The 15,700-nt window shown below is 38.4% G+C and overlaps 3 protein-coding genes across 5 annotated transcripts in view; 1 reads left to right on the forward strand and 2 right to left on the reverse strand.

The window, feature by feature from the left end:
- The window catches only part of LOC118268702 (myb/SANT-like DNA-binding domain-containing protein 4), a 128,119-nt gene extending 123,259 nt beyond the window's left edge, over positions 1-4,860 (forward strand). For 2 of the 3 annotated variants that reach the window (XM_050697654.1, XM_050697656.1), the window contains exons 3-5: positions 3,453-3,632; positions 3,714-4,153; positions 4,708-4,853. In XM_050697654.1, the coding sequence (XP_050553611.1) occupies positions 3,453-3,632; positions 3,714-4,153; positions 4,708-4,756 (669 nt within the window). In that variant the 3' untranslated portion in view covers positions 4,757-4,853. Of the gene's footprint in view, positions 1-3,452; positions 3,633-3,713; positions 4,154-4,707 lie in introns of all 3 variants that reach the window. The other variant, XM_050697655.1, reaches the window with a different exon arrangement.
- On the reverse strand, positions 4,142-6,979 carry LOC118268700 (putative nuclease HARBI1). The gene is made up of 5 exons (XM_050697653.1): positions 6,638-6,979; positions 6,084-6,280; positions 5,685-5,817; positions 5,205-5,343; positions 4,142-5,121 (listed from the first exon to the last, which is right to left on the reverse strand). Exons 1-5 carry the CDS (start codon positions 6,977-6,979, stop codon positions 4,697-4,699), a joined length of 1,236 nt encoding a protein of 411 aa, XP_050553610.1. The 3' UTR covers positions 4,142-4,696.
- On the reverse strand, positions 6,923-15,182 carry LOC118262727 (cytochrome P450 9e2). The gene is made up of 8 exons (XM_035574297.2): positions 15,046-15,182; positions 14,446-14,648; positions 13,652-13,787; positions 13,475-13,570; positions 12,320-12,541; positions 8,450-8,550; positions 8,003-8,171; positions 6,923-7,652 (listed from the first exon to the last, which is right to left on the reverse strand). Exons 1-8 carry the CDS (start codon positions 15,164-15,166, stop codon positions 7,486-7,488), a joined length of 1,215 nt encoding a protein of 404 aa, XP_035430190.2. The 5' UTR covers positions 15,167-15,182; the 3' UTR covers positions 6,923-7,485.
- Positions 15,183-15,700: the final 518 nt, after the last annotated feature.

The following is a 15,700-nucleotide window of genomic DNA, read 5'->3' on the forward strand; positions in this document are numbered from 1 at the left end:
ATTTATGTAAATAGCTGATTGAAAATTTTTAAATAGACCAGAGGGGGCCTACTCCGGTTCTCGAATCCGAAATTTCGTTTAATCTTCAGCTGTAGGTTTTCTTGATTTACTAATAGAATTACTTGAAATAACGTTTTATTTTTAATTTCATATCAAAACCTATTTATTTATCTTCATTTCATTCGTTTATTTTGGTTCCCGTAAGTTCGCAATAAATAGAATAAAATTGTAGTACGAAATCTGCGAAGTTTTGGACAAAACTTCGTTTTCTTTGAATTAGAGTAGACCTACAGAATAGTTTTAAAGTGCACATTTATTTACTACTAGCTACTTCCAAGCGGTTTCACCCGCTCTGCTTGGCTCCTATTGGTCATAGCGTGATGTTTTATAGTCTATAGCCTTCCTCAATAAATGCACTATTCAACACAAAAAGAATTATTCAAATCGGACCAGTAGTTCTGGAGATTAGCGCGTTCAAACAAACAAACAAACTCTTCATTCAGCTTTATAATATTATAATATTATAAGTGGAGCATACAGTAGCGGTGTGCCCTGCATGGGCTGAGCACCGCCGTGTCCTTAGGGATGTGATCGGCGACGGTGACCTCTCGCGTCCGGCTCTGGTTCAGGCCATGGTGCGGAGCGAGGGGGGATGGGACGCCGTCTCCTCCTTTGCGAAGCAGTCATGCTAGCTAAGGAGGAGACGGAGCGCGTGAGAGAACGATCCTCCTCACGTCCTAGCCGCCGCAGTAGACACTCCGGGCGTCGGGGATCGCGTGACGATCTCCGGCCACCGTAAGTGCGGGTCTGCGGACGGCGAGCAAGGGTAGCTCGCCGCCCGACCAGAACCAGACCCGTGCGTGCAGCGCGTCGCGTTCCGCGCGCGCCTCAAAGAGCCAGACCACCACAGATGAGGCCCAGCAGGGCTGATGCCCGACCCGGAGCTGCGGACAACGTAAAAGGTTACCGGGGCTCCGGTTCAAAGCAGAAGAAGACACTCCCTCTCGCCTCACCTAGGGCGGGAGAAGTCATTGGATGATTTTCCCCCTCAAAAAAAAAAAAAGATAAAGAAATATGATGAAAATTAAGTCTAATCTGACATTACTAAGCCTGAAAACCATGAAGGGAAGTTTCCAATCACTAAAATAACATTAACAGTATCATCCATAGTTGGCTATTAATGACTATTAACTGTTTTTAATCGATTTATTAGCCGAATTATATTAAGCGGAATAACCAACACTACCTCTGGAGGACGCGAGCCGAACATACGCGTGATAATGTCATTGCGAATTACGATTTCTTATTATTCAGAAAATCCGCGGATTTGATTTTCGAATCCGGATTGACAACTCGAGTAAAAATGTACGGATATCCGGATTTTTCGGATTACGGATAGTCCGGATTGGATTCCCTAGTCCCCACCGCTCCTCACGACGCCAGTCGGCCCTACACGCCCGTAGTGAAAGCACATGCGCGCGCGACTCCGTCGCGCGGCGCCCTACCTTGTACTTAACTTAAGATTATTGTGTTGAACTGTATTACTGCTGTCTGTGTTACCTATGTGATTGTCACTAACTGTATAATTATAAAATAATAAACTTTTGTACATCCATTACAAAAATTGCGCCCAACTCGTGGCTCGTGCTCGAAAGTACCTACGCGAGTGCGAACGTATTCCACGCTCTGTTGAAGTCTGTTGTGTACCTACTGTACCGAGGCTGTAATCGTCGTGTCTCGAGAAGATGCCGAAAACGCGCGGACAGACGGCCATCGAGAACCGCAGTAGCGATAGTGACGAAGAGTTCACGGATACGCGAGTGGCGGGAACCGCCGCGGACAACAACATGGCGGCGGCGTCACCTACTACAACGGACCGACGCGATACGAATATGATCACAATGTCAGAAGACCAATCTAGGATCCTGGCCAGCGTGATGAGGAGGTCGACTCAACCTCCTGCTGCAGGAGTGCACGGCTCGGTTCGATGGAGCCGCCTGCAACGCGGACGTCGTGGAAGCATTCATCGAGAGCGTGCTCGTATACAAGGAGTGCGCAGGCGTATCAGACGACCACGCGTTACGAGGACTGCCGATGCTGCTGACCGGAGACGCCGCCGTGTGGTGGCGAGGAGTGCGACCTACGGTGGAAAGCTGGGACGACGCGTTACGCCGGCTGCGCTTCATGTACGGCGCGGCGCGCCCAGCCCACAGGATCTTACGCGACATATTCGCGACAGAACAACAAAGTGAAAGTGCCGACGTATAAATTTCGCGTGTGCGTGCTAACATTTCGCAGTTACCATATCCTTTACCAGAACAAATGCAACTCGATATAGTGTATGGCCTGTTACACCGTAGAATCCGCAAACGTGTTCCGCGTGATAGCGTAAGTAGTGTCGACTGTCTACTTGAGAGAGCTAGGTACGTAGAGGAGACGCTGGGCGAAGCGAACCAATCTAGTACATCGTCTCACAACAATAATACCGCGAACACGAACTTACGTGATAAAGATAACCCTTCAACCTCGACCGGTAAAAATATTAACCCGCAAACGGCTGCGGTGAAAAATGTCAACCCTCAAACGACTACGTCCGACTCTAGTTCGAACATAGATAGTAGTAGCGCGACTTCTAAACGTGTTAGACCACGCTGTGCACGCTGCAAACGTTTCGGACACACGATGGACGAGTGTAAGTCGAAAGGTAATGAGTTAGCTTGTTATGGTTGCGGTCGTGAAGGCGTTATACGGTCGAAATGTCCCACTTGTAAAGGCAAGTGCAAGGAAGATGCACCAGCCGCGGCCGCCGACGGGAAGGTAAGTTTCCAAAGTGCTTATACACACGATTCCTCCACGTCGCAGCCGACGATAAATATTGAAGTGGCTTCGTTCGCAGAGTATGAACGACGCAGGCCGTGGACAAACCGCGAAGTTCATCCCTAGGAGAGACGGCCCGTATCGTATTCGGGAAGTGGTAAGTTCCACCATTTATGTTATCGAGGGACTTACGCGAGCTGAACACATTGGACGGTACCATGAGTCACACTTAACGCCATTCGTCGGCGACATCGTGTCTCCGGTTCGTAAGAAGCGCAAGCGTGGTCGACCCCGTAAATTCGATGCTAGTCCGAACGCGAGGGCGCTATGTCCGAACTAGAGGGGGAGTGTGTAGCGAGAATATCATCCGACGCGTCGTTTACACGCTTCGCGCGCTAACGCAAGCCGCGGCGTCCCCACCGCTCCTCACGTCGCCAGTCGGCCCTAAACGCCCGTAGTGTACTTAACTTAAGATTATTGTGTTAAACTGTATTACTGCTGTCTGTGTTACCTATGTACAATCACATAACATTATACTAACTGTATAATTATAAAATAATACACTTTTGTACATCCATTACATATGTAGTATATGTAATATGTGATAATAATATGTAGTTGGTTTTTTCTTGCAGTATTGGGTCGACTATAAATCGAAATTGAAAAGAAGGGCGTCAACAGTCAGACTTTCGCAGACTCAGACTGGTGGCGGACCTCCAAGTGTCCCTCCTCTCAGCGACATTGAAAAAAAATTTATATCAATAATGGGTGAGGGTTATGGTAGTGGATTACCTAATGTACAGGTGGACCCTTTTGTAAGTATTAAACAAAATTTATGATATGTTTTGCAATTTTATTAAAATGCATAGTTAATTTAAATATATATTACATTTCAGGCTCCACAAGCCATCACTAGCTCTGCTGCAGCAACAGAAGGGGCTATGGTTGTCTGGCCTGCAGACTCACCTAATTTAATTGAGAGTATATCACGTCAGGAAGAGGTACCATCGCCGGCAGCGGTGCCACCAGTAATACCACAGCAGGAGGGGCTACCAACACAGCCTCCTCTGGTACAACCTCTTCAAGGGGAAATACCACTCCCTCGCTTAGTACCCCGTGTACGTTCACGCCGGCGACGTGGCATGAGCAAGGAGGAGGCTCGCCGGCAACTCGTACAATTAAGCCAAGAAAGATTGGCAGTGGACCAAGAAAGATTGGCAGTGGACCAAGAAAGATTGGCAGTGGACCAAGAAAGATTGGCAGTGGAAAGAGAAAATGCAGAATCATTAAAACAAATACTTATAGGAATTAATAAAATAGCGGATAAAATGGACAGGTAATACATACATTTATTATACAGTGAAACCTCGTTAAGTGAGACATCTCAAATAAACATTTGTCTCATTTACAGAGGGTTCCATTAATGGAGGTGAACATAACATAACATAACATTGTGGAGGTTTCTCACTTATTCAGGTCCCACTTAACCAAGTCTGTATTTATTATTATTAACATTTATTTAAAATTTTCTAAATTTACATTTTTAAAAAATACAAAATAAAATAATATTTAAAAATATAAAAATAGGAGCCGACCATTAGCGGGAGCATGGTCCAAGCTACCGGGTGGTTAGGGCTCCAGAGACAGAAACCTCCTCACAATACGTGCCGTTTCGAGGAGTACTGCCTTCTGCATCAGGCCCTTGATCCATCCGCCCAACCCCAGCCTCCTAAGGTGAGGCTGTTGGGTATTAATCCGTTGGCCGATACGACTATCGGCACAACGATAGCCAAATCCACATTCCACATGTCGACAACCTCGTGAGCCAAATCAAGATATTACATTGTATTTGTTTATCATTAATAAATGTATATAAAAATTATTGTCTAGAAGAACGGGAGGCAGAGAGACGAGTGACGAGGGCGCTTCTAGCAGCTAAGCCATCTCTCAACTCACGGGCGCTGCCTGTTGCACCCTGTGCATGGTGAGGCTGTGACTGCTGCATGCTTGCTTCGTACACCAACTCCTCCTCTGACAATTCAGGTATTTCTACTACATTGCCTCTTACACAAATATTGTGCAACACTGTGCAAGCGTTGACTATTGAGGCTGCTACTATGGGTGAATAATGTAAGACCCGGTGTACTAATAGACACCGGAATCTTGCTTTTAGCAACCCTATAGTTCTTTCAACTATATTTCTGGTTTTTGTGTGGAGGTAAGTGTAAGAGGCTTCTGGAGAGCCTGGAGAGGTGTTGACAATTGGAGTCATCATGTACCTCCTCAGGGCGTAGCCAGAATCACCTAAAAATAAATTAATACCAATGAAAATCCAATTTGTGTACTGTTCATAATTACATTCATTTATATTTATTATTTTTACATACCCAGTAACCATACAGACTCATTTCTATTAATTATTTCCATATATGGTTTAAGTGGATGGCTCTCCCAAATAAATGAGTCATGCGATGCACCTCCATGACTAGCATCCACACTAATAATCTCCATGTCAGCATTGCTAATCTAAAATATATTGTAATTATAGTTATTAAGTTTCTTGTTTTATTATAAATATAACTTTAATTTTTGTTACTTTTTAATTTTTGTCTGATAATCTCCATGTCAGCATTGCTAATCTAAAATATATTGTAATTATAGTTATTAAGTTTCTTGTTTTATTATAAATATAACTTTAATTTTTGTTACTTTTTAATTTTTGTCTGATAATCTCCATGTCAGCATTGCTAATCTAAAATATGTTGTAATTATAGTTATTAAGTTTCTTGTTTTATTATAAATATAACTTTAATTTTTGTTACTTTTAATTTAAATAAATCCTAATAATTATTTATGAATTTTTTTACCAATTGTACATTAAGAGAGTGGTATTGTTTTCTGCAGTAATATCTCTCTTCATGTTCCTGCGGGCGAATAATTGCAACATGGGTGCAATCAATACAGCCCAACACACCGGGCATGCCAAATTTATTATAGAATCTGAAAAACAAAGTTTATCTTAAATAAGAACCTGGTTAATACATTTAAAGACATGAGTCACAGACATCTAAGTAAGTCTTAAGTCTAAGTCTATTATTATTTTTTTGCCACACTTAGGCAGTTTTAGTTTAGGCCTATATGGTCACTATTTTGTAAACATGCTATGAATATGCCTGGTGGTAGTATATTGTATTGTGTATTTAATTTATATGCCTGGTGGTAGTAGTGGAGTACATGATAAAAAAAGGATGTTTTTTTAAACTTACTTTACAACATTAGCACGGCGTTCTGATGATGATTGTGGCCACTTAATATATTTTGCCCTTATTTGAGGCAAATTCAATAAAGCTGTAATTTCTTTTATTACAACTGAAACTGTTGGCTGGGAGATGGAGTGTGAGCCAATATCTCCAATGGGACGTTGGTAAGACCCAGTCGCATAAAAAGATAATGCAACTAAAACCTAAAATGACAAAACAGTTAGTTATGGCTGGATTTGTTTGAATTGGTGTATAATTGTTTAAAGAGTTCCTATAATTTGTAAATGTTAGTAAGTAAGTATTAGGTTAATGTTAAGTTTAATTTTGTGTTCATACAGATATTTGGTTTTTATTTTTAAATTTATAAGTACTGCATTTATCGTATTAGGTGTGCCTGTAAAGATAGATGTATTTAATGTTAAGATAAATATATATGAATGTTCAACTAAAGATATTAATTAAACATTATTTTATTAATGTAAAATAATACCAAATATGTATATATAAATACATGGCCTTTTTATTCAGTGCACTAGAAAAATAAGCAGCTTGGTACCAACCTTGGTCTCTACAGACAAATCTGTTGATTTTTTTGGCACAGACATATGAGGTTTAAGCTCATCACAAAGATTCCGTACCAAATCCTTGGTAAGCCTATATCTTTTGATAAATTCCCGGTCTTCGATCGAGAATGGATCACATTCTTGGCGTATTTTACGCCTTTTGACCATTTGGTGCCTAGGTCCCTCCTCGTCACTACTGTCATCACTTTCCAAAAAATCGAAGGATATTAATTCGTCACACATTGTGATATTTAAAACCCAAAACAAAATTAAACAATTCAATTTAAGCGGCAAGTGAGAAGCTTTTATTGAATGGTTTCTAAAGTCATAATTTGACATTTAACATGGCAATTGAAACGTCAAAATAGAGTTCATAATACGCGTAAACGACAGCCAGCCAGCCAAAAGTCGTGCAGAAATCGGTCTGTGTTGTCACGTGACCACTGACTGGCTGGCAGTAGTGTTCATAATACGAATTAGCCAGGCAATTCAATTCACGGCGTAAACTGACTGGAAATAAGAGTTCATAATACGGCCCCTGATTGGGCAGTACGAATAAACCAACCAATAACAGCGCGAAACGTACTCTCGTTTCGATCTCGTTGAACATAAAACAAATACGTACTGAGGATACAGAACATGAATCTAGACTAAACAGCTGACAAATAGATTTCCAATTTGATTTTATAGTTATTAACAATTACATTATGAATACTTAATCAACTTGTGTCACAAACAACAAATAATATTTTGGCAATAATTACCTATTGCTCAAAGGGCAGACAAATCTCTTTGTAATAAAGTCGAATATCGCTTAAACTAAATAAAATGCTCTTTATTTTCTTCTAAGTCCTTGGTCTGAATTTCAACCAGTGTCCCCCTTCGAGCCTCAGGTTGAAAGTATTCTTGCACAACTTGGCTGGTATGCAGGTCTTCGTGCAAGGAGACACTTCCATCTCACGCAGGATCTGGTAGGCCATTACCTTCATCTCACATAGTGCAAATCTGGACCCTGTAGAATATGAAACAGAGTTTTCTTTAGAATATTTTTTTACACCAGTAAAACTTCAACTATCATTTTCCTTCTTCGCATGTTTATTAACTGCCTATTTTCTTGTGTTTTTATACCAATGAAGTGTAGATAGCTTTATATACCCATCGACTTACTAAATCGGAGGCTCAATTACACCCCTTCCCAGTCTTCTCTATCCCTGATTCCCCAACAACCCTTAATTTCCTAATCCTCAAAAGGCCGGCAACATATTTGAAACGCCTCGGGTGTTTCGGGCGGCGGCTATTGCTTACCATGAGGTAATCCATCTTCTCGTTTACCGGCTAAAAGAAAATTCAAATCCCACTCACCAATGCAGTTCCTAGGTCCGGCACCGAAGGGCATATACGTAACAGGATTGATCGTGTGTTTGTTTTCTTCTGAGAAGCGCTCTGGATCGAACTTGTCAGGGTTCGGGAAGTACTGAGGGTCACGGTGGATTGGGTACACTGGAATCCAGACTCCGGTGCCTTTGCGAAGCTGTAAAACAAAAGTATTGAGCGTTAAAAATATTTTATTTGATACAAAGGCGAATTTAGGAATCGGTTGCCCCCACTTCTAAACTTACATCATTTCTATGTATAAAACGTATCTACAAATGACGTCACACGATATTCAAATCAATATATCTTCAAAAGTATTTGCTTCCGTAAGAAAATAAAATATACGTGTCTAATGTTTTCAAATAATCTACGAGACGGACATTAAAATAAAAAGTAGTTATTTACCTTATGTATGTGTAATAAGGTTTTACTTACAATGAAATCTTTCTCAGCTTTAGGGTTCGGTTTGCCCAAGTTGTAGTCCTTAGTGCACAGTCTGTCGAGAGCAACGCCAGGTGGCCAAAGTCGAAGAAGTTCTGCAAAATAAAATATCGATAGATAATACACCCAAAGCACCTGAGCAAGATCAGGAGGACGTGTACCGCGATGCAGAGGACATAGTGAAACCACCACGAATGAAGTGGCCACCAAGAATGATTCCCAATAACATTCCATAAGTAAGGCCTGGGATACACTAAGAAATTTGTCAATACATATAAATTCGATCCTCTACAGCTACAAAAAAATGAACAAGATTATGAATTTCATCAATATGAATGTATAAAAGAATGGAGTACCTATATTTTGAACAAAAATAACAAAGATATAGACATAATACATATTAATATCAGGTCCCTAAAAAAACAATTCAATCAATTACTAGTGTTGTTAAATGCAAATAAATTTAACATAGACATAATAATACTAACAGAAATAAATATAAAAAATGAAGAACTGCCATTATTTAAAATTAATGGATATAATACTCTTGAATACACAAGAAGTAACAGGAGAGGAGGGGGAATATTGATGTATATAAAAGAAAATTTAAATTTTACGGAAGAAAAGTCGTACAGCACAGAAGTAGAAGTTGTTTACGGAAAAATAGACCTTCACAAGAGTTATTCGCTAAACATTATTGGTATATATAGACCTCCAAACAAAAACAAAGTGCAGTTTATTGAACATTTGGAACGCATATTAGAGAATATACCCACTCAAGAAAACGTTATCATCATCGGAGATATGAATATAGACTTATTAGGAAATAAGCAGAATGCATTAATAAGTAACTATAAAAATACTCTGTGTAGCCACGGCCTACAGATTGCGTTGCCTACTACAACGATAACTAGGGAAGCAATAGTTGAAGGACAGCTACAGACGTCGTGCATTGACCATGTGTGGGTGCAAGTCAGTGGCGCGGCCAAGTGCAGCTCCACGCACACATTTGCATGCGGCTTATCAGATCATCATATGACAGGCGTAAGAATTGAGTGTGAAACGTGCGTAAATAAGTTTAACAATAATAGTGTTGGCCGGGCTGTGTTGAGTAATAAATTAGTGAAAGAAAAACTTGACGGTGTTGACTGGATGGACTATATGCATATTATATGCCCAATAATGTTGTATAGTGAACTGTGTCTTGTTTTCCGCAGCATTTACTCTGAAAGTATGGTTATGATTAATCAAAATAATAGAAGAATAACACAACCGTGGGTGAGTAACACATTAATCAATTTAATTACAAAGAAAAATGAACTATTTAGGATCTGGAAGGCTGAACCATCAAATATGAATAAGAGGTTAGAATATACGAAACTACGAAATAAAGTCAATAAATCAGTGAATGCTGCGAAAAATAGGCATAGACGGCAACAATTAAGCAAATGTAAAGGTGATTTTAAAAAAATATGGTATAACATTAATTTATGGATAGGTAAACAAAAAGTTACCATTGATAGCACAATTAAGAAATACTTAGGAAGGACTGATAACATGTATAATATATGTACAAAATTTGCATATACTTTTACACAAGAAATTATAAAATTAAAACATAGTTGTAGTATCAAATTCTTAGATAGAAGCACATATGTAAATAAAAACATAGTATCATTCAGATTTAAAGAGGTAACTCCTGAGTATGTGAGTAAAATTATAAAAAGCTTAAATAATGACAAGGCTCCTAGTATGGACCAGATTAGGGTACAGGATTTAAAATTTTTAAATAATGATTTTAGTAAAATACTAGCCAGGTTCATAAATATGTGTGTAAAAACAGGAATATACCCTGAAAATCTAAAAAAAGCCCTGATTAGACCCATTTATAAACAAGGATGTCATCTAGACTACACTAATTACAGGCCTATAGCTGTATTATCTGTTATTAACAAAATTGTCGAAAAAGTAGTAGTAGCACAGATAAGTAATTTTTTGGAAAGTAATGAAATATTAACTGATTGTCAGCACGGCTTCAGGAGAGGTAGGAGCACTAATACCATACTGACATTATTTACAGATTACATAAATGAGAAACTTAGCAATAGGGATCAAATACTAGCACTGTTTATAGACTTCAAAAAGGCGTTTGATACGCTGGACCACGATCAGTTATTGCAAGCTATGGACGAGTGTGGTATTAGTGGACCTACTAACAAATTCTTCTCTAGCTACTTGAAGAACAGGACGCTCTGTACCTTTGTAGATGGTACAAAGGGGGCAGAGGCGAATGTCACACTGGGTGTACCCACCGGATCCGTATATGGACCGGTGGGTTACATAATGCATGTAAACAGCATGGTGAATGTAGTGGACTACTGTGGGGTGTTTATGTATGCAGATGATACGTGTATGTTAATATCCGGCAAAAACATAAAAGAGATGGAAGCGCAGATGCAAAATGATTTTGATAAAATAAATAAATGGGCTCACGATAATGAAATAATACTTAACGCTAATAAAACAAAGTGTATGCATATACATTCACCCTACAGTGGAATCGCAAGACAAACCAATAATATTAACATAGTTGGGCACTCATTTGAATGCCTACACAAAAACAGTGTGTGTCAATGTGAAAGAGTGGAACTTGTAAGTACTATCAAATACTTGGGATTATTAATAGATGAAAAATTTAATTGGAAACCACAGGTAACTTCAATATGCAATAGATTAAGATTACTTCTTAGTAAATTCCATAACCTCAAAAGAATGGTAGATAATCGAACTTTACTAATGGTCTATTATGCACTGGCTGATTCATTGTTTAGTTATGGATTAAGTTGCTATGGATTAACATTTAAAACATACATAGAAGAGATTAGGAAGATACAATTAAGATTCCTAAAAATTATAGTGGATAAAAAAACAAAACAAAAATGTAAAGATGACTATAACAAAATATTTAGAGAATGTAATATTATACCCGTGGATGAAAAAGTAAGATATTTAATAGCACTAGAAACATATTATATGGAGGAATATAAAACTTAAAAAATATTTAAGTACAGTGTAAGGTCGAGCAAGAAGGGCAAGTTAGAACAGTTAAAAGTGAATAATTATTATGGGGAAAGAACTAGAAAATATGTGGTACCTAGATTATGTAATAAGTATGAAGAATTGAGGGAAGATAAAAAAATAACATGTAAATTAACATTAAAAAGAAAAATTAAAAATATGCTTGGATACGGGAAAGAAAATAAATTGTGTATAAATAGAAATAATACATAAATAAAACATTGTAAGTAATGAATAAGGGAGTACGTAAATAGATATTCATTTAGTAATTAGATATTCTACATGTGTAATTATGTTAATGAGCGAAACGCCTGCAAACTGCCAAAGCAGTTTGGCGATTATTAACTTATATAAACTTAATTGTAGAATTGAATTGAATAAATTAAAAAAAAAAAAAAAAGATTAGTTTCTAACATTATTGTTATTTTATTGTTTTATAGTTTGTGCTACTTTAATTTCTATTGTAGCTTAGCTTCTAGAATTATTACGTTATATTAATTTGTAGGTATCTTGACGTGAAACAACGCTTGCGTTGTGTTTCGCTGTGTGAGTGAGGTTAACGGAGGCCCAGTTACTCCGCTTCCAAATCTTCCCAATCCTCAACAATTCCCCTACAACCCTTAAATTCCTAACTCCCCAAAAGGCAACACACATGTAACGCCTCTGGTGTTTCTGGTATCCATGGGCGGCGGTGATTGCTTACCATCAAGTGTTCCGTCTACTCATTTACCTTATACCATAAAAAATACTTCTACAATAATTATTAACCATCTTCATAAACCTTACCTGACACAACCATATCCATATAGACCATATTCTGTATGGAGTTGAAGTCGAACTTGCCGCCGTTCTTAGCGTCATTCTCCTTGATCTCCTGCGCCAACCGATCCTGGACATCGGGGTTCAAAGCCAGCTCATAGAGAAGGAAGGACATTCCTGATGATACTGTCTCGAAACCAGCTATGAAGAATAGTACTGCTTGCGCCACGAGGTCCTCGTCAGTCCATACTAGAAGAATAATGATGTGATTGAGTTAAGTTGAAGATATCTCTATGATCTATAATCTCTATAATATGATGATATCTCTATAATAATATCTAATTAATGAAAAAAACGTTTTAAAGTACGGATAGAGACATTAAAATTAATAACTAATAATATCTAATATCACTTAACGTCAAAACGTCTAAAAGGATCAAGATGAAATTTGGAACAGGGGTAGATTATAAAATGTATTACATAGGTTACTTTTAATCCCACAGAAAACCGGGCAAAGCCGCTGGCACAAGTCAGTAAAGTCGTGAATGACGTAAGAATAAGTTTAGTACTAATACAGGTTTTAAGTGATTCGTATACAATCCACAGATTCAGTCAATGTGTTATTAAAATGAACATCCGTGTTTTGTACGAATGATATTTTTTATCAAACGTTTTTATCCATCTAACGAGATTTTAATATCATTCATATTTTGGCCGTCAATCACCGTGACGTTGTTTGCATTTTTGTATATCTAATAATCCACTAACAACTTTAGCTAAAATTATTTAAATAACAGCTTTAAATGCATCAGTTTTTGCTGCATTGACGTCTAAACTAAGTTTTACTTTGTAATACAGCATATCAACACCCTATTAATGGTCACTGTTGACCAAAACCTCTTCTCGCATGGAGTAGGTTTGAGTATTTATCAACATTCTTGCTCAATGCGGGTTGGCGATTTCAAACTTGTAATTAGAAATTATAAGCTCAGGTTACATTACGATGTTTTTCTTCACCATATGTCAATTGTGTCTAAACAATCTTAGAAAGTACATATAATTTTGAAAAAGTCGCATTGGTATTTGCCGTTGGTAGGTTTCGAACCCGCTCTCTCATGTGTGAGAAGCGAGCGTCTTAAACATCCGTGCCACTACGACAGTCAACCACCACGTAATACATACCTCTATTGATTTCTTTCTGTCCTACAGATGATTCCTCGACGGTCGCAAATCCGGCTGCTAGATCATTGGTTTTGATTTCATCATGAGTCAATCTACCTGTAATTAAAAAGTCATTATTAATATCATTCTTATCAATTATATTAACATTATCAGTGTTTTATATTTTCTTATGTTTACCTTTTTTAGCTTCCATCAACAAATGGATCATGTCGGGTCTGATGATATTCTTTAACTCTCGATTTTCCATTGTGCCAAGCACTAGCTTCTTGAATGCTTCCTTGGAGGACTCGGAGAGGAAATCCAACTTTAGTAACTGCGGGATAGAGTAGAAATTACATTGAAATATAATCTTGATCGTTTACAGATATGGCAGTGGTATTAACATAATTATTCATATTATGTTGTATTTACTGTTATCTTCTATATCAATACCATTACTATACCATTACACACAAGTGACCGGTAGATTAAATTTTAATTGCGTCGCTCGCACACTTACTTTGTTATGGCAACCGCGGCAAAATGACCTTGAACTTTGAGTCGTGTGTATAGAATACATTATTGAATGAATGACTCAATGTTTACATGTCGATCATAATATTTACATTTTAAATGTAATTGTCGTGTACATTTATTATTGAACAATTGATTAACATGGGTAACCGCCACGTCGGTAACTGGTGACCGACGCTTAGCGGAGGATTTGCTTTCAACAGTTTTCTTTAGGCAGTTATGGTCGACTGCACAGTCAGTGCGGTGGCTGGGTAACTGGCTGCCACGCAACGTGTAGTGGGTTCGATTCAAGAGCAACTTTTTGTTTATACCAAAAATTCTTTTGTGTGTAATGTGTATGTGAACTTGTATGTTTGTAAACGTACCCACGACACAGGAAAACATCGTAATGTAGGGCAACGTTTTTAAAAAAGGAAAGAACTTGTTAAGGCTTTAACAAAATAAATTATTGGCCGTACCTTAGCTAAAGCTGGTGCATTAATGAGCATGAAGAAGGTCATCATCTGTCGGAAGTTGAACGAGGAGGTTTCCTTGCCCAGGGCATAGAAGGTGTTGTTCTTATCATTGTGAGAGTCCACCTTCAAGCCGAAGGCGCAGGACGCTATCACATCGTTGGCGTATCTGGTCGTTAAGTCCTTGCATTCTATGTCTATGGAGCCATCTGTAAAGAGTATCAGGTTTTAAAATCCCCAAATATTATTTACTGCTTCGCATTCCCATATTTTATTACTTCGTAAGTAATGATGATCATAGTCATGTCATTAAACCTTTAACCGCCCAGTTAAATATTTTATTACCAAGTAATCGTCTGAATAGAACGAAAACATAATGTAGTTATGTTCTCTGTCGCAGCAATACAACATGAGCGGCGGGAACACGGAAATATGCGTCGCATATATGCGACACAGGCGGTTTTATGGTTAAAAATGGCGAATATGTAATGAAATCTAAAGGCGAATTTAAAAAAAGGAGACTCTTCGCACATGCAATATGGACAAAAAAGAGATGAGACAAAAAGATATGGACAAAAAGGATGATGACTCATTTGTGAAACTCACCTTTGGATTGTTTTATACTTTGATGTAGTGACTGCATCATCTGCTCTCCGACTTCTACCATGAAAGGTACCATCAGACGCATCTTCGAGCTGGTGAACGCTGGACTCAGTGTGGAGCGCATGTCCTTCCATTCTTGACCCAACCTAACCTAACCTAACCTAACCTAACCTAACCTAACCTAACCTAACCTAACCTAACCTAACCTAACCTAACCTAACCTAACCTAACCTAACCTAACCTAACCTAACCTAACCTAACCTAACCTAACCTAACCTAACCTAACCTAACCTAACCTAACCTAACCTAACCTAACCTAACCTAACCTAACCTAACCTAACCTAACCTAACCTAACCTAACCTAACCTAACCTAACCTAACCTAACCTAACCTAACCTAACCTAACCTAACCTAACCTAACCTAACCTAACCTAACCTAACCTAACCTAACCTAACCTAACCTAACCTAACCTAACCTAACCTAACCTAACCTAACCTAACCTAACCTAACCTAACCTAACCTAACCTAACCTAACCTAACCTAACCTAACCTAACCTAACCTAACCTAACCTAACCTAACCTAACCTAACCTAACCTAACCTAACCTAACCTAACCTAACCTAACCTAACCTAACCTAACCTAACCTAACCTAACCT

Source organism: Spodoptera frugiperda, chromosome 12 (genome assembly GCF_023101765.2).
Source record: "Spodoptera frugiperda isolate SF20-4 chromosome 12, AGI-APGP_CSIRO_Sfru_2.0, whole genome shotgun sequence".
In the NCBI taxonomy this organism is placed as follows: Eukaryota; Metazoa; Arthropoda; class Insecta; order Lepidoptera; family Noctuidae; genus Spodoptera; species Spodoptera frugiperda.

Excerpts from the sequence above, each read along its gene's own strand:
- LOC118262727 (XM_035574297.2), bottom strand. The coding sequence starts at position 15,166 with ATGCGCTCCACACTGAGTCCAGCGTTCACCAGCTCGAAGATGCGTCTG. Across the intron at positions 13,788-14,445 it reads ATGCACCAGCTTTAGCTAAG|TTACTAAAGTTGGATTTCCT; the intron begins GTACGGCCAATA and ends TCTATCCCGCAG. Across the intron at positions 8,172-8,449 it reads AAGCTGAGAAAGATTTCATT|CTTCGCAAAGGCACCGGAGT; the intron begins GTAAGTAAAACC and ends TTTGTTTTACAG.
- LOC118268700 (XM_050697653.1), bottom strand. The coding sequence starts at position 6,979 with ATGTCAAATTATGACTTTAGAAACCATTCAATAAAAGCTTCTCACTTG. Across the intron at positions 5,818-6,083 it reads CGCCGTGCTAATGTTGTAAA|ATTCTATAATAAATTTGGCA; the intron begins GTAAGTTTAAAA and ends TTTGTTTTTCAG. Across the intron at positions 5,344-5,684 it reads ACTCTCTTAATGTACAATTG|ATTAGCAATGCTGACATGGA; the intron begins GTAAAAAAATTC and ends AATATATTTTAG.